General features: G+C 36.4%; 2 protein-coding genes across 7 annotated transcripts in view; one reads left to right on the top strand and one right to left on the bottom strand.

Moving 5' to 3' along the window:
* Mpp6 (membrane palmitoylated protein 6) overlaps nucleotides 1–21,421 on the top strand; it is a 94,206-nt gene that overhangs the window by 55,737 nt on the left and 17,048 nt on the right. For 3 of the 6 annotated variants that reach the window (XM_027429590.2, XM_027429591.2, XM_027429592.2), the window contains exons 3-6: nucleotides 4,390–4,542; nucleotides 7,981–8,133; nucleotides 8,796–9,023; nucleotides 19,663–19,704. In XM_027429590.2, the coding sequence (XP_027285391.1) occupies nucleotides 4,390–4,542; nucleotides 7,981–8,133; nucleotides 8,796–9,023; nucleotides 19,663–19,704 (576 nt within the window). The remainder of the gene's footprint in view (nucleotides 1–4,389; nucleotides 4,543–7,980; nucleotides 8,134–8,795; nucleotides 9,024–19,662; nucleotides 19,705–21,421) is intronic. The other 3 variants (XM_027429589.2, XM_027429593.2, XM_027429588.2) reach the window with 3 other exon arrangements.
* Gsdme (gasdermin E) overlaps nucleotides 14,263–21,421 on the bottom strand; it is a 90,983-nt gene continuing 83,824 nt past the window's right edge. The window contains exon 10 of the mRNA XM_027429599.2: nucleotides 14,263–16,429. Within this exon, the coding sequence (XP_027285400.1) occupies nucleotides 16,337–16,429 (93 nt within the window). The 3' untranslated portion in view covers nucleotides 14,263–16,336. The remainder of the gene's footprint in view (nucleotides 16,430–21,421) is intronic.

Below are 21,421 nucleotides of genomic sequence, written 5' to 3'. Positions count from 1 at the left end.
CTAGAAGAAATTCTCAGCTTGTTTTTCTAAGATGTACATAGTGACAGAACTGGACTTACAAGAAGGCTAGTCCGTATTTGTTTCACATCCTAGACTTCTACATCATCAGCCATGGCAAGTTCTTCCCTAGTTGTGACAGATGAAATACATTTTTATTGAGTTATCCTGGCCTTTTTTTTGTTTGTTTTAATATTTTATTTATTTATTATGTATACGGTCTTCTGCCTGCATGCCAGCAGAGGGCACCAGATCTCATTCAGGGTGGTTGTGAGCCACCATGTGGTTACAGGGAATTGAACTCAGGACCTCTGGAAGAACAGTCAGTGCCCTTAACCACTGAGCCATCTCTCTAGCCTTTGTTTTGTTTTGTTTTGTTTTTTGTTTTTGGAAACAGGGTTTCTCTGTAGCTTTGAAGCCTGTCCTGGAACTAGCTCTTGTAGACCAGGCTGGTCTTAAACTCACAGAGATCGGCCTGCCTCTGCCTCCCTAGGGCTCTACCACCGCCCAGCTTTATCCTGGCCTTCTAATACTGCTGTGTCTTAAAGGAAAAGACTCATTTAATCAAACATGTGACTCATTTGCTCCATCATTTTTTTTAATACAGGTTCTCACTATATAGCCTTGTTGCCTGCCTGGAATTTGCTATGTAGACCAGGCTAGCCTCCCATTGGGGGTGTGCTCCCTGCTCTTAACTGGTTTTTAAGGTTTCCTGTGACCCTGTTAGTTTGATGAATTAAGTTTAAGATGACACTCACCTAAACAAGTTTTGATGTTAAATTAATAGTCTCAAGTTTTTTTCACAATGCCTCAGAGACTTATTTACCTATATATTATAACTATGGTCCTGTTTTTCTGTTCTAGGAAAAAGTGAAAATTATTTTTTTTAAAAAAATTTGATAGAATCTCATGTCCCCAGTTGGCCTCAGACTCTCTATGTAGCTCTGAATGCCTTTGGTCTCCTGAGCCTCTTGCTTCCACTCTCAAGTGTTTTGATTACAGGCATGTATCACCATGCCTGGCTGTAAAATTCATCTTGAATGTATTTCAGAATTTGGTTCTCCATATTAATCTTACTGTCGCTATAATTTCACTAAAACACTTCCTTAAAATTTTCTGTATTTTATACTGAGAGTCTTTATTTCCATAAAAACTAATCTGCAATGTGAAGGAACTTTGGGTGCATTTGGGTTACCTTCAAGTTCCACCCTCACAGGAGACACTCCCTTGTCTGCCAATAGTTTTATTATGTTACCACTTAGCCTCACCTAATTTGTAATAAAGGCATGCATTTGTTGAAGATGCTTTTTTTCCATTGTATAATTTTAGCTTCTTGGTCAAAAGTGTTTGTAGGTGTGTGGGTTAATATCAGGGTCTTCAGTTTGAGTCCATTGGTCTACCTGTCTATTTTTGTGCCAATACCAAGCTGTTTTCAGAACTATGGCTCTATAGTAGAGCTTGAAGTCCGGGATGGTGATGCCTCCAGAAGTTCCTTCATTGTACAGGGTTGTTTTGGCTATCTTGGGTCTTTTGTTTTTCCATATAAAATTGAGAATTGTTTTTACAAGGTCTGTGAAGAATTGTGCAGGAATTTTGATGGGGGATTACATTGAATCTGTAGATTGTATCTTTAATTTCTTTCTTTAAAGACTCAAAATTCTTGCTATACAGGTTTTTTACTTGTTTGGTTAGCATTACCCCAAGATATTTTATGTTGTTTGTAGCTATTGTAAAGGGTGATGTTTCTCTGATTTCTTTCTCAGCCCATTTATCATCTGTATATAGTAGGGGTACTGATTTTTTTTTTAAGTTAATCTTGTGTCCTGCCACTTTGCTGAAGGTGTTTATCAGTTATAGGAGTTCCCTCGTAGAGTTTTTCTGATCGCTTATGTAAACTATTATATCATCTGCAAATAGTGAAAGTTTGACTTCCTCCTTTCCAATTTGTATGCCCTTGATCTCCTTTTCTTGTCTTATTGCTCTAGCTAGAACTTCAGGTACAATATTGAAGAGATATGGAGAGAATGGGCATCCTTGTCTTGTTCCTGAGTTTAGAGGAATCACATTTTCTCTCCCTTTAGTTTGATGTTGACTGTTGGTTCACTGTTTATTGCTTTTATTATGTTGAGGTATGTTCCTGTTATCTCTGATCTCTTCAAGACCTTTATCATGAAGGGGTGTTGGATTTTGTCAAAGGCTTTTTCAGCATCTAGTGAGATGATCATGTGGTTTTTCTTTTTCAGTTTGTTTATATGGTGGAGTACATTGACAGATTTTGGTATGTTAAACCATCCCTGCATCTCTGGGATGAAGCCTACTTGATCATAGTGCATGATTTCTCTGATGTGTTTTTGGATTTGATTTGCCAGTATTGAGTATTTTTGCATCAATGTTCATGAAGGATATTGATCTGTGGTTTTCTTTCTTAGTTGGGTCTTTGTTTGGCTAGGGTACCAAAGTAATTGTACCCTCCTAAAGAGTTTGGCTTCTGCTTCTATTGTGTGCAACACTTTGAGGAGTGTTGGTATTATCTGGTGTTTGAATTTCTGGTAGAATTCTGCACTGAAATCATCTGGCCCTAGGCTTTTTTTTGGTTGGGAGACTTTTGATGACTGCTTCTATTTCATTAGGGGTTATAGGCCTATTTAAAATGCTTATCTGTTTTGATTTAATTTTGGTAAGTGATATCTATCCAGAAAATTGTCCATTTCCTTTAAATTTTCAAATTTTTGGAGTACGGTTTTCAAAGTTATGACCTAAAGATTCTGTTTCATAATTTTAAAAATGTTTTCTTCTGTGGTCTTTCTTAAAATCTCTTCCATTTAAGAGTTTACTTTGCTGGGTGTGATGGCTCAACCTGCAGCCCCAACTACTCAGGACAGGTACTGAGACAGAAAGATTTCTTGAGCCTGCAGTTCAAGGTTACTCTGGCAACATAGAAAAAAAAAGAACTTGTCTCATGAAAAAAAAAATGTACTATTGTTAGTCACTTTGAAAAAAAGCATATGTAATCAAAACGACCATCATTTACAAGTTACAACTATTGTATTTGGATTCTCAAGCATGGTGATGCATATAACATGGAAAGCATCACAGTAATACGACATTAGAAATGGGGATTTTTTTTATTCAGTATTTATAGACATCAGTGTAACAAATTTCATCCTACATGGGCTTCTAAATTAAATCTTAGTAGTTACCCTTTCCCTCTCTTTAGAATTAGTGAGCAACTATTTATCAAAAGAACACCTAAAAGATGCAGCCTATGTAGTGTTCCTTCTCAATTTGAATTTAGAATCCTGGTTTACTCCTATTATTAAAAAAAAAAAAAAAAGTTTATGACTGAGGAAATGTAGGACCATGGAAAGAAAAGGCTTTTTTTTTTAAAGGTACATATATGGAAGAGGTTGCCCTCCCAATCAAAGTATCAGACATCTCAGACCTGCTTAAGAATGTCCTCCTCTAAGTTTATGTTTTACTTAAAGTTTTCATTACTAGGTATTAAATCCAATACGCATTAAGAAAGGATATTACCATTGAACTGTGTCCCTAGACTAGATTTTCAAACATGAAAATATTAGCTTCAGGGTTCTGGAGTTTTCAAATAAATAATTTTTGTTTGTGTGTGTGTGTGTGTGTGTGTGTGTGTGTGTGTGTGTGTGTGTGTACATCCATCTGTCTTTCTGTCTATCTGGGTTTTGTTTTCAAGATAGCACCTCTTTGTAGCCCAGGCACTGGCCTCAAACAACCAACCTGCTCTCCCAGATTCCCCAGGACTGGGATTACAGACATATGCCAGTATACTTAATTCATTTCTTTCTTAAATCATTTGAAAAATAGTAGCATGATAATCATTATGTTTTTATTTTTTTACCCTTAATTATTTGCTGTAATAAAACATAACTGTATCCAGGGTTCCAGCCTCTGTTAGACACCTAGTTGGCGAGTAGAGGGACACATGCTCTCTGCATGTCATCTGGCCTATTCATTTTTTTTAGCAGTTATAAAAATGAGTATTTCATGGTGTTTAGGGTAGGAATAAAGACCGAAGTCATTATATTTTATGATGTATTTATAAAATTCATCTATTGCCTCTGACTAAAATATTAAATATGGCTTCTGTAAATTAGTGCATGTATGCATACATGTCATGGTGCTTGTGGAGGTCAGAGGACACTTTTCAGGAGTCAGTTCTCTCCTGCCACGTGGCTGGCTCCCAGTGATAGAACTCAGGCCATCAGGCGTGACAGCCAGTGCCTTCACCCCGCTGGCCACCTTGCCTACCCTCTAGATAATATCTTATAAAACTAAGAAAAATATAAACCAGTTAAATATTGATGGAACAAAACAACACATCAGCAATATTACTTTAATCAATTGTTGTCTTTTCAGGCTCATGAGAGACTTGAAGATTCAAAATTAGAAGCTGTCAGTGACAATAACTTGGAATTAGTAAATGAAATTCTTGAAGATATCAGTCCTCTAATAAGTGTGGATGAAAATGTGGCAGAACTGGTTGGAATACTCAAGGAACCTCACTTCCAGGTAATCTGTCTCTGTCTTCCTCCCATAGCTTTCACCTTCAACACTAAAGAAATTCAGTGTTGTATAGGGCCTGCTTTAGAAGTTCATAAGTCCTAGACTAGGTATTCTAATATCCCAATATTAAAGACACATAAACACACATATATGACTGTATATATCACAGAAATGTACAGTGTCTATCACAGAAAAGCCCTGGCTTTTTCTTTGCACCATCAATAACCTTGACCATCAGACCACATCCTAGGAATAATTCTCCTCACTTTGACAGTGTTGCTGCCACCGTCTTTTGTTTGTTTGTTTGTTTAACATTTTTCTTTATGTATTATTGGGTGAGGGGCATGTGCCATGGCAGATGTACAGAGGTCATAGGACACCCTGTGGGAGTCTGTACTCTGGTTTTACCATGTGGATCCCTGAGATTAACTCAGGTGATCAGAGTTGGTGCAGGAGCGTCTACCCTCTAAACCATCTTGATGCCCCCCCCTTTTTTTTTTCTTTATTAATGCCAATGTTTTTCTCATTCCTCCTTTGGCCTAGTTTGGACCATTTTTAGTATTGCTACAGTATCATGATGAATTCAATGATACCCATGATGAAAAGGTGACAGGAAGTTTGTTTAAGTATAGAAACTGTTATGTAGCATAATTTTTTCTATAGATTAAAAAAAAGAAAAAGGTCTGCACATAAGGTAAACAGTTTCACAAAGAAAAATTTCACTTCAGAACAGAAATGATGGGAAATTTTTATATTAAACATATAATAGTTAAGAGTTTATGGTAGCGGAGAATATTGGGAAAGTAAGAAGTGGATAGGAACCTCAGAAATATATCCAGCCATATATGGCCACTCATTCTGTGACAGAGACATTGCATTTTAATAGGGGGATAAAATGCTATGATAAAAGAAGAAAATGTCACTGTTTTCCCTGCAAACTTTGCCCTCAAAATTAGATGACACTCCTTTGCTTTTTTAAGACATGGTTTATGTGGGCCTATGTGATTTGAGTTTATGTAAGGCAGTATAAAGTATTTGAATTTCATCTTGAGGGCAATGGAGAATCTTGGGTCCAGGGTATTAGATATATGAATTTACAACCCATATCTATGGGATTCCCATTTCCCTTTTTACTGTTGTGTTTGGTAGAAAAGACCTACCTATTGTCTTCAGTGCCCCACTTCCTGAGTTTATCTGGTTGAATTTCTGATGTGTTATTTACTTATTGAAGTTCTAATTAAAGGGTTGATAATTTACTTCTCAAGGTGCACTACTTTAAGTTCGAATACATCTTAAATGATGATGCAAAATGAGTTAACTGTATCAGAAGATGTAGAATACCTGGTTCCCTTCCAGTGTTGGTACTGAAATTGGTTCCTTGTTTAAGAGCTATGACAGTATAATCCTTTCTTTGAAATCATCTCCATGGGGAGGTAAACAAGTATGCTGTTACTTTTACATTATACAGATACCTTCTTATTTGGGGTGTGTTAATTGTTTCTTTTGGGGGGATAGGGTCTGGTTACATAGCACAAGCTGGCCTCTAATTCACCAGTCTTCTCTTCTACCTTGGCCTCCAGAATGCAAGCATTATAAGAATGTGTCACCACACCAAGCTAAGATTATACAGGTATTATTCCATAACAGCCACTTAACCTATAGATAAACACAAATTAATAATCCTTGCCTAAATCAATATTTTCATTAGGGATTGGAAAATAGCATTTTCCAAATTGTCTCATTCTGTGTATGTGAGGTGGCATTGTTGTATGAGCCCAGAGTTTATCTTCAGCTGCCCTATTGCCCTGTAACATATCCTCCTGGAAAGGTAACAAAATGATGAGTCCTATTCCTTACCAATTTTCAAAGTAAAAGTTGTTGAAAACATCAGCTTCAGATCAGATGATAACAAATGATGCTTTTTAGCTATTTTATTTGCTAAATAGCTTTGTGTGCCTGAAAATTTTCTCCCTAAATGTGGAACTTCAATTCTCTATAATAGTTATTACTTTTGGCACTCAAATTATCCTGACTTTAACCAGGGGTGAGCACCCTTTTAGTACATGAATCTGGAGCACGTGAGAATTCTTGACCTGAGAGATAAATTGTATTAATAGTGTTTCGTGTAATCACAGGAGTAGAAAGCCCTGCCTCAAAATAGAAGCCCGGGTTAGAGCTTTGAATAACTTCCAACGTTATTAGGAACACCTCTCACATAGAGATTTCTAGTTCTCTCCCTTTTAGAAATTTCTATGTGTGAATGTGTATTTGCATGTGTGTTTCTTGTGTGTGCAGGTATGCAAAGTCTAGTGGTCAAAGTCTGATGTTTTCTCCACCTTTTTCTCCCTTCCTTTCTTTCCTTTTTGAGATACTTTATCACTGAACTTGGAGTTTACTCTTGTGTCTTCGTCACAGAGCTGGGGTTGCAGATACTCACCACTGTTCCCAGCTGTTTATATGAGCACTAGAAATCTCTACATAGTTCTTAGGTTTGTGGGGCAAGCACCTTATTGACTGAGCCGTCTTCCTGACCTTGTTTTTAAATGTTTTTCCAATATCTTGCAAATGATTTTATAGTATTATCGGGAATTACCAATTAAGCCAATACCCAGCTTGTCTCTGTCTTGAATGTGTTGATACTTGTTCACCTCTTCTATTTTGATTAGTGATGTTTGAACTTGTATTCTGCATACTCAGACATTTTTTTAGTTTAATGTTGTGTCCAGTATTGAATTAAAACTTAACTTCTCTAGGGTAAGGAATTTTTAAAAATTTTAGTGTACAAAAAAGATATTCCTAGCTATCTACAGAATCATCCATAATAGCATACACCATAATAAACATAGAAAGCAAAATGAACATTATATCTAGAACCATTTTTGATTCTTTTATAGACTAAAACCTTAATTGGTAATATATAATTTCCTATTAATGATAGGAGGTGCTGATAATTATTTTCTCTTAGACATCTTTTTAGCATAACTTTTGTACATGTACAAAGTATATCAACATAATGAAATTTAGAGTCTTTGTCACTTGACCTGTTTTTTGTGCATTAGGAATAGTTGGATAGAGAGATTAGTGGTAAAGACTGAAGAGGATGCTGACACTGTTGATAGGAAATTTGTCACCTCCCTCTACCAGGTTTAAAAACTGAGGTTTGGTTTCTAGTGAACATGATACTTTAAAAATGAGACTAAGTTTTACCAGTCTCTTCAAACCTGTAAACCTGAATATGATACTGTTTGATGATAGTAAAATGATCTAGTTTTACTTTTCTTAAAAAGAGTATATATGTATGATTTGACATAATTCATACTGGGAATTTAATAATGTGTCCTTAGAAACTTTTAGTACTCCACAGTGATAATGAACTAATAAATTATTTTTAGCAACTTGTTCCATCAGTAGCTAATAACCACAGGCTGTTTTGACTCCTTACAGTCGCTCCTAGAGGCCCATGATATTGTGGCATCAAAGTGTTACGATTCGCCTCCCTCAAGCCCAGAAATGAATAATTCTTCTCTCAATAATCAGTTATTGCCAGTAGATGCCATCCGTATTCTTGGTATTCACAAAAGAGCTGGAGAGCCATTGGTGAGTAGATGAGTCACTGCTTTCTTAGATAGGAAATGTAGTGCGGCCCTGTCTCTGCTGTTGACTTACTGTTGAAACTGTGCTCATGCTTATTTTATCAGTCTTTTGGCCTTTGTGTGAATACACAGCAGATGATCTGTCAATCATGTAGCCTATGAAACGTAGTCAAAATGAAAGCTTAAGCTGACTTGGAAGCTATAAATATGCCAGTGGGAACAGGAAAGCTGTTTCATTTCTTCCCAGCCTTTCAGAAATTAATGTCTGTTTGCTTACTAACGATAACACCAAGACAAGGAAGAAAATTGCTATTAAAATTTGAAGTATCATGGGGCTCTAGAAGTAGTGAAGTTAACTACTTCCTCTTATGTTTTTTATTTGTGGTTCCCAAAAACAGTGGTGTGGCAAACAGGCAAGTGGGGATCTTTGTTGCTTCTTCGAGTTTTCTTTGCCAATGGAATACAGCTAGATTTCAAGGGGTAACCCAGTTGCATTGGTGTTCCTCTGATGTCAAAGTTGCACTTAGTTTATTGAGACTTGACATGAAATAAGATGGGAAAAGAATTCACCTATCTGGTTTCAGAATTATTTTACTTGTATTCATAATGTTTACATATTTATTCTTACTGAGATAAAATCATTCCTTTTTTTATAATTTCCTACAGGGTGTAACATTTAGGGTTGAAAATAATGATCTGGTAATCGCCCGAATCCTTCATGGAGGAATGATAGATCGACAAGGTCTGCTTCATGTGGGAGATATCATCAAGGAAGTCAATGGCCATGAGGTTGGAAACAATCCAAAGGAATTACAAGAGTTACTGAAAAATATTAGTGGAAGTGTCACCCTAAAAATATTACCAAGCTATAGAGATACTGTTACTCCTCAACAGGTTAGTGTAATTTCCTGAGGGACATTAAGAACACTTCATTTTTTTTTTCATCATTCTGTTAGGCAGATGCTAAAGAAAGTTTGTCTCAGTAAAGTTTTTAATTTTTATATAATACTATCTTAGTATTATAAAGGAAATAATAAAGACATTTATTTGTGAACATTATGAACCCTATTGTTTGGGTAGTCTACAGGTAGGTGTCAGAAGTCATAAAGCCTTTTAATTACTATAGTTGAAAGCATTCTTGATATCTCTTATTTTTCAAACATTGCATTGGGGCCTTTGAGACAATGTTGTCTAGATTACCTCCAGGTTAGTGTTCTTGTGATATATGATATGACAGACAGTGTCAAATAGATTGGATTAAAGATGACATTGGACAATTGGTTTTTCCCAAATTTCATGTCTATTTAAGGTGAAATGAGAAAATGAACAGGAGAGCATGCTAATGTGCTAATGATAGAGATTATTTCCATCTCTTGTAATGGCTGCTCTTGTATTGGGCATGACATAATCCTAGTACTTGAGAGGTTGACAACAGAAGGACCTCAAGTTTGGAGCTTAACCTAGGATACATAGTGAGAACCCCTCAAAAAAGAAAAGATAGAGTTACATAGCTAGCGTTCTGTTTTTGAACTGTTCTTTAGGAGATAAGATATACTACTTAATCATGACTTTCACATGTAAATGAGACCTCTGAAAATAGTGAACTGTGTATTAGTTTCATTTCTGTTGCTGTGATCAAATACCCAACAAAAAAGCAAGTTTTGAAAAGAGGTTGTTTCAACTTATAATTCCATCATGGTAGGGAAAGTGAAACAAGAACTTTCAAATAGCTAGTCCTATTATATCCACAGTCAAGAGCAGAGATAAATTAATACATACATGCTGACCTGCATCTTTATGCTCAACTCTATTTCTCCATTATTACACAGCCCAAGACTTCCTGCCTAGGGAATGTTACCACCCACAATAGCCTGGGTCTTTTCAAATCAATTGACTTAAAGACAGTCCCCCACAAGCCAATTCAGTATAGATAGTTTCTCACTGAGATGCTTTTCTCCAGTTGATTGTAGACGTGTCAAGTTGTCAGTTAAAACTAACCATATTGTCTTACTTTACAAAGCAAACAATTATGAAAAAAAGACAAGAGAACTTAGACTATCCCTGTTGTTCTCAGGCTGTTTTCCTACATTTGCATATTTCTATTTGTGACAAAATGAGACCTATTTGAACTTGAATGTGTTAGAAGAATAATAAGTAACAAATAATAATAACACAATAATAATGATAAATTTCATGACAATAAAATAATTTATGATTTAATAAAATATTAAATAAATGATAATTTATTATTTTATATATTAATTATAATGGGAAGATAATATTTTCCTCTGTGGTCCCAACCAGAAGTCTTATAATTAAGTCACCAACGTGCTTTAGTTTCTTTCTCATTCTGTAACAAAATACCTGACAGAAGCAACTGAAAGGGAACGGGTTTAGAAGCATCTTCACAGATACTCCCAGAGGTGTCTTTCATGGTGTTTCTCAATCCTTTCTAGTTGTTGATGATCATCTATGTGTATAATCTATTCTTACAGGCAAAACAGCTCTTTGTTTCCTGTGTAAATTTTGTATTTGGTGAACTGAATAGCTGGTTTCAGTGTATGGATATTTAGCTTTGGTTTAAGCATAAATTTTCCCCCTCTCTATAATTTTTTAGTTTTATCTGGTCTTTAGAACTAGGGAAGAGGGTTCAAGTGTGAAGTGGGGAGAGTTGGTCACATGAGCCCATTTAACAGCCTCTGGCATATTCTACCATGAAAAAGAGCCTCAACTACACTCAAATTGGCTTCCTTCCTTGCTTGCTTCTCTGCTTCCTTCCCTCCTAATGAACAGAAAGTCATTATGTTGAATCAGTAAGCATAGACCAAGACTGTCCTGGACAAACCTTGGATATCTTAGAGATGCAGTGTGTAAGGAAGGGCACTCACCCTCAGCTGACTTTCTCACTGGTGCACTAGCTCCCTCCCCCAGCTACTGTGTTCCTTTCTGCAGTCTCAGTAACCCAGGGTCAACCACAGTCTAAAAATACTAAGTGGAAAATTCCTGAAATGAGTCAAACTTTAAAATGTGCATCATTCTAAGCACTGTGAGGAACTTGCTCCACGTGCATAGTTCTACCCAGAGCCTGGATCATCCCTTTGTTCGGAGTACTGTATATAGTACCCCACCACCACCACTAGTAGCTTTCTGAGCAGAAAACATATGCATGCTGATGTATCAGTGTTTGTGTTCAAGTGACTCCTGCCACAGCCTTAAAGCATAAGGGCTGGCAATTGAGATATGCCAACTCAAAAACCTTGGAGTAGCTCCTAGAAGTGTAAGTGGTAACTAAAAATTAACAACTTTTAATCTAGCAAGAAAACAAAAAGATACCTTTGCTGAAGTTTCTAAGATCTATGGTATGGTAACAACAGATCTTCTGTCCATGAAATGTGAAGAAAAAGAAATAATGCTCGTTAACTGTCTCACCTAACGCAGTAAGTTATGGCCACAGTGCTTGTTCAAGTGCACTGTAAACAGTAAGTTGTAAAGTTTGGTACTCCCTTAGGGTTAGGCATCCGTTGCACATGTTGGAATGTGTCTTCCATGGAGAAGTGGGGAATCCTGTGCTTTGGAGCCTATTGCAATTCTTCTGTAGATTGTTGCTATAGCAGAGGGAAAACAGAAGCCCTCCATCCTGGGTAGTATTTTTCTCTAATTATGACAGTAGATCCTCTTTGTCTGAAACACTTGAGGTGCTGCTGGCTTGCAGTCTATGAGACATGTGATATATATTTTACAATGTAAGAATCAGGGTAAGCTAAAGATGTAGCTAGTTTGGAAGTTCTTCAACTTATGTATCACTTGGGTTTCTGGAAGGTATAAACAATTCCTCTTATAAAGCCTTATTAACTTTTGCTCTATATGATAAATGGTTTGGGGAGCTATATATTTTGGCTCATGATTTTAGAAATTTCAGTCCAGGGATACTTAGCTACATTTCTAGGGTGTTGAGGCAGAGCATGATTGTAGAAAGGCATGGTGAAGCAATGTGGTATGGTAGGGCTAAAAACAGAAACAGGAAGGAAGGGGCAAGGGCAGAGGAAGTCCTTCAGAGTCATGCTTCCCATTGACCTGCTTCCTCCACACACAGAGACCTCCCTTCCTAACTGCCGTTCAGTGTGAATTGATGACAGAGGCACCTCATGGTCCACCCACGTCTCAGTGACTGGATCCACCACCAGGGAATCCAAGGATGCAACACGTGAGACTTTTAGGAGATAAAGAAATCATAACAAGGACAAATTGATCACAATCCTCTTTTACTCATCTTTATGACCAGCATGACCTGGATACCAAGAGTATTATAGGAAAATAAATTACATCTTTATTTCATTCAACAAAATAATAGCAAATCAAAGTTAATTTTCTGTAAAAAAGAGTTTGTCCAAGTTGAATTTTTTGAAAGTATGGTAGTATAGAGATCTTATAAGAAAATCCACATATTAACAAATGAAGAATAACCTCAATAGACCTGTGATTAAATTTAACTCAGATTCATGTTTCTTTTGTAAGTACTAATAAAGTAGGAAGAGGAAGGTCCTAACAGTTGGAAGTTTGACTTCTGTATAAAGTGAGGACATGGGGGCTGGAGAGATGGCTCGGGTTAAGAGCACTGACTGCTGCTCTTCCAGAGGTTCTGAGTTCAATTCCCAGTAACCACATGGTGGCTCACAACCATCTGTAATGTGATCTGGTGCCCTCTTCTGGCAGGCACTGTATACATGATAAATAAATAAATAAATAAATAAATAAATAAATAAATAAATAAATACATATTTTAAAGAGAAAAAAAATAAAGTGAGGGCATGACCGCTCCAAGTATTGTTGAGAGGAAGGTTTTTATTGTAGATATGAGGGAGAGTACAGCCAGAGGCAGCTAGAAAAGTCAGAGCAGGAAGAGAAAGTAGTACACAGAACATGGCCAGCAGACTAGACTGGACCATGAGAGAAGAAGGGGGGTGGGGATGAGAGAGGGAGAGAAGAGAGAAAAACAAGAGAGAGGACCAAGAGGGTGCATGGCTGAAATGGGAGGCTTATATAAGAATGAGAAGCTGGGGGATGGGAGACAAAGAGCTGGAGAAGTGTAAGATGAGTGGCAAGGTGAGAAGAGCTGAGAGGAGCCACAGGTACTGAGTAAGCCTGGAGGTCAGCATGGCCTCGATATGGTAAAAGGCACCAGTGATAGCCACCATTTGTCCTAAATTTCTTTTGGACCTCACAGTTTCAACATCAGAAGCAGGACTCAGTTAGTCTGCCTGACGCCTCAAATTAACTAATTTTATTTCCACCAAAATAAAAGAGCCCATCATCAACCAAAGGAACTCACCATATTATACACAAGTATGCACTGTAAAAGAAATGATTTCGGTATAACAAATATTAAAGCTCTAGTGTTCCTTATAGATGTTAGGAATAAGCAGATTCTGATGCTAACATTTAATACGTTTTCAAACCAAGGGATAGCAATCCAATAACATTCAGACATCAACTCAGCCATCCTGGGACAAAGCAGCTGACAGAAATGCCACCCAGGATCTTAACCCAGCTTGGCACTCATAAACCAAGGACCCTGGCAGATGATGATGGAAAAGCACAGCTTGCTGCTGGAGGAGAGTGATCTTGTTCAGAATTTTGATGAGCCTTCAAACAATGAAGCAAACTGAACTGACTCAACTTCAAGAATAAAATAGCAATGATTTGACTGCTTAAAAAAACAGCTTTGATTTGGGATAGAATGAAACATAAATCCTTAATATCTTTAAGTCTCAAGATTCTTGAACACTGAAACTTTCAGTTAATTGTTGCTTAAATTCAATTAGTTGTTTGCTATTGATTAATCCAGGGAAGCCAGAAAGTAAAGTCTAAAATAAAGATAAATAAAACTTTTACCTCAGTTAACTCAGAGAAGTTTTAAGAAAATGGGGTGGGGGAAGAGAAGAGTGTCACTAGCATTACTTGTTGTCACTGTTGTCTTCAGGGTTTGGTAAGCATGGTGACAAAAATACAGAGACAGAAGGCCTCCAAAGGAAGTAATGAAACCATAAATTTACAATCAATATAACTTTCATACTTAGAGCCCATTCCCCGAAAAACTAGAAATAATAGTTTAGCAAAGTATTTAAAAATCAGATTAGTATACATTAGGGCTTTTTATTTGTTTTGTCATATCAAGCAACTAAAATCATAACTAAGACATGATTTATAGTAGAGTCACCTTAATGCTTGGGAATGAACCTAACAAAATAGTTCAAGTCCTCTACACAAAACAATTATGAAGATGTTCTAAATAAATAGAATATTATAGAAATGTCCACTTTTTTCACATTTACAGGTTCAGAGGTCTGTGAATCAAAAGTCTTGATGAGATTAATAGCCGGAACACTCTTGAGGCAGAAAAGCAGGAATAGGAGCATTTTAGTTTTTTCTCTATTGGCTGTGATAAAATGCCCTGACAAAGCGTCTTTAAGGTAGAAAGGGTTTATTCTGGCTCCCAGTTCAAGGGTTCAGTCCACTGTAGTGTGGAGGTAAAAAGGAAAAGCTTGGAGCAGCTGGTCACCCTGAATCCACAGTCAGTAATAACTTACTCCCAGCTCCCTTCTATTTATACAATCCAAGATTCCAGTCCAGAAAATGGTGCCACCACAGTAGATAAACTAATCAAGCTAATCTCCCACTGTCATGACCAGGGTCCTGTTTCCTAAGTAATTCTAGATTTCATTGACGGGAAGATTGGAATTAACCATCACAATTATTAATGTGCAGGGTTTACATAATATGGTGTTGGCATAGGAATGGGTAACATGGTCAGAGAGGGCTCAGAAAGAGGCCTGAGTATGTACATTACACTGGTATATAACAGAATAGATGAAAATTGATTATTCATAAAGATAATATCTAAAATTGTATCACTGTTTCCAATCACATGAAAAAAATCAAAACAGATCATTGGTCAGGAAACATCTGAAGACACTAAAAATCATAGTGTGAGATGCTGTTTTACACAATTCAGTTAGAAAAATTTGTACATGAATCTACAATATGTTGACTTCAGTACTGGTAGAGTACATTTGGCATAGCACATTGGTGGGAAGGAAGTTTAGTAATGTCTCCTAAAATTGAATGTTCCTGTGTTCCAAAACTTGGGCACTTCCTAGAATAGCTCTTACATATATATAGTCAGAAATTCATTAATGAGTATACAATAAATCCTAAAACATTATGTGCATATATTATGGTACTATTTTATTTTAAGGTGACTATATCTCTCTTTAATTTACATAGATGGAATTAAAGCTATGTCCATGAGGAAAACAGGGAGTTGAATACAAGATCTAAAGTAAAGGTTGTCTTGGTTGGGAAAGCCAGGATAATGGGTTGAAATGAAATGAGAGCAGGAGGACCAGGTTTCTAGCTTATGTTTTGGGTGGCAAGCCCTTGTTTCTTTATTATGTAATCTACTAAATAAATAGATGCAGTTTATGTAACTCATAAACTGATTTTAGAAGTACACAGTTTTATAAACGTGACTGTTTATATGCATCTGTGACACCATTAGCATAACTGAGATAATAAACTTACTGCCACCCCTGAGTTCCCTGAAATGCTTTGTATCCGTCCCTCCTGCTTCCTACCTTGCTTCAAGCAACTGCTGTTCTGCATTCTGTCATTGTAACTTAGTTTGCATTCCCATATTTTCATATAAGCGAATCATCTCATACTTTTTTGGATTTTAACTTTGTAATGCATTTTTTTATTCATTGAGGATTTCATGTGTGCATACAATGTATTTTGACTATATTCACTCTCCAGTACTACTCCCCCTAACTCCTCCTAGAGCCACCTCTCACTCTTTCCTGACTTTGTGCCCTCCATTTATTCATAGTGTGGGGCCTGGACTCTGCCTCCCTCAGAACCTTTCAGCTGTCAAAGGCTTCTCAGCTACAGAGAGAGGTTTATGGGGTCCCGTCCTCCATGCTGGAATGTTGACTCTCTTGATCCTGTACAGGTCTTGTACAGGCAGCCACAGCTGCTTTGAGTTCATGAGTGCAGCAGTCCTGTCATGTCCAGAAGAGCTGCTTCATTCTGGTCCTCCCTGACCTCTGGCTCTTAAAGTCTTTTCACCTCCTTCATCCTTGGTCCCTGAGCCTTGCAGGGAAGAGATATAATAAAGATGTCCCATTTATTGTTGAGTACTCCATAGACACTTAATCTTTGCTCTTTGACCAGTTGTGAATTTCTTCTTTCACCATGGTGCACTGCACAAGAAACTTCTGACTCAGTCTGAGAACTGCAGTAATCTGTGGTGATAGGGATTTGACTTTATTAGGCAATTTGACACTATATGAGCTCCCCAACCATATACTGAATGAGTTAACTCAGACCCAGAACAACAGAAGTTTCATGTTCTCTCATGTATGAATCCTAGAGTCAGATTTTTTATTTATGTTTCTTAACTTGAAGGTCCTATGGAATCTAGGAAACTTCAGTATTTACCTGGGTTCTTTCAGCATAAATTTGTATGATTTATCCATTTTGCTTACTTGTATTGATTGTTCATATGTTTTTATTGATCTAGTATTTAGTTGCATAGACATACTAATTTGTTTATGTATAAGTTGTCTGGTGAACATTTTTGTTATTACCAGTTTGGGGCTATTACAAAACAGCTAGGGTTTATAAAGAGCTAAGGTTGAAAGAGTTGGTCATGTGGTAGGCATATGTTGAAATTTTAGAGAAAAAAAACTTCAGGAGTGATTGTAACAGTTTACAGTCCCACCAGCATTACATGAGTTTCTTTTATTTAGTGTCTTTGCTGTGTTTGGTGTGACTATTCTTTAATGTTAATCAGTATAATAGGCCTACAGTAGTAGCTAACTATAATTTTAATTTGCATATCACTACTGATGAATAAGATTGAAAAATTTTCATGTGCATATTTTCCATGCTTTTATCCACTCCATTAAAGTCTTTATGTCTTTGTCTATTTTATGTTGTTCTCTTGTTTGGCTTTGACATTCTTTTGTATTAATGGTGTGCTGGCTAGTTTTATGTCAGCTTGACACAGCTAAAGTCATCTAAGACAAAGGAACCCCAATTGAGAAAAATGCCTCCAAAGATCATGCTGTAGGCAGGCAAGCCTGTAGGGCATTTTCTTAATTAATGATTCATTGGAGGTAGGAGGCAGCCCATTCATTGTAAGTGGGGTTACCTCTGAGCTGGTTGTCCTGGGTTCTATAAGAAAGCAGGTGGAGCAGTAAGCAGCCAGTAAGGGAGCCAGTAAGCAGCACCCCTCTGTGGCTTCTGCATCAGCCTAGTTTGAGTTTCTGCCTTGACTTACCTCAGTGGACTATGATTCAGGATATGTAAGTCATTTAATAAACCCTTCCCTCCCCCAATTTGCTAGGTTATAATATTTCATCACAGCAATATTAACCCTAAAATGCCTGCATACATATCTTTCATCAAAATTGTAATTTGCAGAGATTTTCACCTAGTCTTCAAACTTGGGGTTATCCTTTCTTAGCCTCATGAGTGATCAAGTCCTGTTTATATGCACTGTGTTCTACTGAACAATTTGAATTCCTCCTCTAGTTCTTTGAAAATAAGACTATATAATGTAAAATTTAAGTGTTTATTTTATTGATCTTGTTGAGAAGGGTTCTCACTATGTAGCTCAGTCTGGCCTTGAAGTCATGGGTAATCCTCCTACCTTAACCTTCCAAGTGTTAGGATTATAGGCACAAATTACCACAATTGGTTGTACTGAGTATTGTTTACTAATTGTTTCATATTTGCTGTTTCTGGTTTTGGGGGGGGTTTGCTTTGTTTTTGTTTTGCTTTGGGTTTTTGTTTGTTTATTTGTTTTTCTTTTGGGGGTTTGACTTGGTTGGTTGGTTGGTTTCATTTTTGAGACACATGTAGTCCAAGCTGGCCTCCCTTTCACTGTGCAGTTAGAGATAACTTTGAACTGATCCTTTTGCTACTTCCCAAGTGCTGGGATTATAGTGCACACCACTACATCCGGGTGTTCCAGACTATTCTTAATTGGCTTTTCTCCCTGTTCCAGGTTATCTGTTCCTGCTTTGTATTCCTGCTCATATTTGCTTTGTGTTACTGTTGCTAAATTTAAACTTTTGGAGTGTTTTTGAGAATTTAATATGAAAACTGTATTTTACATTATGTTTACCCTTCTTTGTTCCATAACCTCCTGTGTCCTTCTCAATACATGGTGAGCCTATTTGGTGTAGCTTTTATGTACATGTGTTTAGAGCTGACCATTTGGGATTCCATAACACATCAGGAGGCTCTTGTCTTTAGAGATGACTGGATGTCTCCCTCTCAGCAGCCATTGATTGCCTGTAGCTTTTTGTATAGAGGTGGAACCTTGAAATTTTCCCTTGTCGTTGGCATGTGGACTGGTATATTATAATTCTGTAAGTCTTTTTTTAGGCAACTCATTATTGCCACAGAGTGCTCCTAATCTTTTGCTATAATGAATAGTTCAATAATTACTAGTATTATATCTAAGTCATTTCAAATGTGTCTGAGAAATATAACTGTTGAATCCATTCCCAGAAGTGGATTACTAGGTCAGAGGGTTTATGTGTTTGTAATCTTGGTAATTATTGCCAAATTGTCCTTCCAAGAAGTTGGAGCATTCTTCCACAAGCCTGTTAGGAAAATCCCTATTAGCCCATAGTCTTATCTGCAGATATCTGTCAAATATTTTAATTTTTGCTAGTTAATAGGAAGAAGGTGTTATTCATTTCTACTCCACATAGTTTGAGCATCTATGCTTCAAAGCTATTTGTACTTCACTTTAGCTACAGTCTTATTTTAAATTGTTGGTCATTGAGTTTTTCCTTTGATGGTAAGAGTACAGAACTAAAATATTTTGTTAAGTGTTTAGTAACTTAATGATCAGTTGGCATTCATAAACTGTTAGTGCAGTTAATAGAATACAATAAGTCAATTCTTTAATAATTTTAAAGATTTTATAAAACTACTAGATCAAAGGCTAGGATAATTGATTTTTCAGACAAATTTTTCCAAAGTAAAACTGGATAAATCTGAGTTTTGGAGCTTAAGGGTAATGTTCTAAAAGCAGTTTAATAAGCCTTTTACATCTGAGTTGGATGTTGGCATCTCTGAACAGGGGAAATAAATGTTTGAAATTTGGAAAACACTTGTAACTTTCCTAAGTATTATCCCACCACCAAGTATGATAAACACCCTCATTTAGGTGACATGAGGTTCTTCATTCAGTGGGCATCTCTCCAGAAGTAAGAAATACATTGCTGCTTTTATGAGGTCTCATACAATCCCTTCTTTCCCTTCAGTCAAATGCCTGTGACTTCTTGCTTGGTCATTTTACTTTTTTATAGGTATTAGAACCTGTGGATAATTAATTAGGGAGGAAGTGGCTTTACCAAGTGAGTGAAGTATAAAATGAGCCAATAGCTTACTTATATTTTGTTGTTATAAGTTAAGAGCCTGGCTTTATTTATGCGATTGAAAAATATATTTTTAGAGTTACACCAATATGGAGAGGCATCCAGCCCACATCCGTCAGGTATGATACCATGTGAGAACATTTTCTGGTATTCCTGTTGTTCTGTCTTAGCAGTCAACTAAATTTACCTTGATTAAACTTTATCATCTTGAGTTGTTCGTTGCCTGTGCCTTGAGCTGCATGCCAAACTCATTAGCCACCTGTCACAATTTAGCAGTCTTAATATTATTTGCATGCTTGCTTCTTAGATACTTCTAAAATTATATGTCAGGAAAAAGTGGCTTCCCAGTTTGTTTAAGCATTGATTTTCAGGCCTTGCAAAGTTGTTGCAGATGGTCTAGAGCTTTCTATCAAGATCACATGTACCCAAAAGTTTAAAAATACCTTCCTATGCATCTTTCACACTGTGTGTTTTTTTAGGCATACTAATAATGCAATGTATGTACTCATACTATTTGAATATTTTATTTGTTTCTAGTTGTAGAAGTATGATACACATAGAAAAATAACATTGTTAGTTTGACTAACTATGCATTTCTGCTTATTAGAGTTATTCTGCTGATTAATGTTAAGGCTTTTCTCTAGAAGACACAATTTGGATTTCTATAAATATGTATGAAGCATGTCTATTTTAAGAAAACAGTTGATCTAAACTTTCCATCAAATGTTTAAAATGATTAATAGAATTCAAATTAAATAAGCAGTATGTTGCAAGCACTGGAGATCTTAACAGTGTAACTGGCATACTTTTATTAATAAAATGAATCTAAGAGAAATGTGTATGTTTGAATTTAAATTGGAAAATAGTTAAGACCTTTCTAGTATTTTGTCTCTTAAGTTACTTAATACTAATTTAAATTTAAACATATAAGTCATGGTAAGTTGATTTCAAAATATTTGCCTCCTTAGTTTTGGCCAGTGTAACCGATTAAAAATAGACTGCTAGAAGTAATGTTGAATTAATTTTTTTAAGGCTACCAAATATATTTCAGGTCTCACTTAAGATGACCTTTGTTGTTTAATTTTAAAGATTTAAACAATCATTATTGTTTAAAGATTTGTTTAATTTAGACTTCAAGGTGTCTGTGCATTCTCAGTCCTGATAGGTTGGAAATACATGCCTTAAACTAACTGCACCCATTATTCCAGCATTTTAACTGCAAAATGATATTTACTTAAATAAAAAATTATGTAGTGTTTATTTAAATTAAAAATTATGTAGTGTTTGTTGGGAAACCAAGTGAAAAGATTGGAGAGGGTGGAATGGAATGGAGAGGGTTTAACACTTGTTGATACAGGAGTAGGTTTTAAAAATGGTAGAACACTCACCTACTCACATGCAAAGCCCTGAGTTTAAATCCCGACATGACAAAAAAGAAGCAGGAGTTTTTTAAATGCACAAAATTAAGCTGGGCATTGGTGGCGCACACCTTTAATCCCAGCACTCAGGAGGTAGAGGCAGGCAGATCTCTTGTGAGTTCCAGGTCAGCCTAGTCTAAATAATGAGTTCCAGGACAGCCTCCAAAGAAAGCTACAGAGAAACCCTGCCTCGAAAAACCAAAAAAAAAAACAAACAAACAAAAAAAAAACCCACAAAATTTTAAGTTAGCATTCATGTTTAATTTTCTGCAATACCAAATCATTTTATTACTATTCTAATCTAGCTTTTTTTTTTAATTTGGGAGAATAAGTTTTTTTCATTATCTGTTACAATTAAATCACAGTGGTTTGGTTTCAACATCCAGTGCTTAATGTTACACATAAAGGCTTTTTCACT

This window comes from Cricetulus griseus, chromosome 8, assembly GCF_003668045.3.
Source record: "Cricetulus griseus strain 17A/GY chromosome 8, alternate assembly CriGri-PICRH-1.0, whole genome shotgun sequence".
NCBI lineage: Eukaryota > Metazoa > Chordata > Mammalia > Rodentia > Cricetidae > Cricetulus > Cricetulus griseus.
This window is presented reverse-complemented; position numbering and strand designations above follow the sequence as displayed.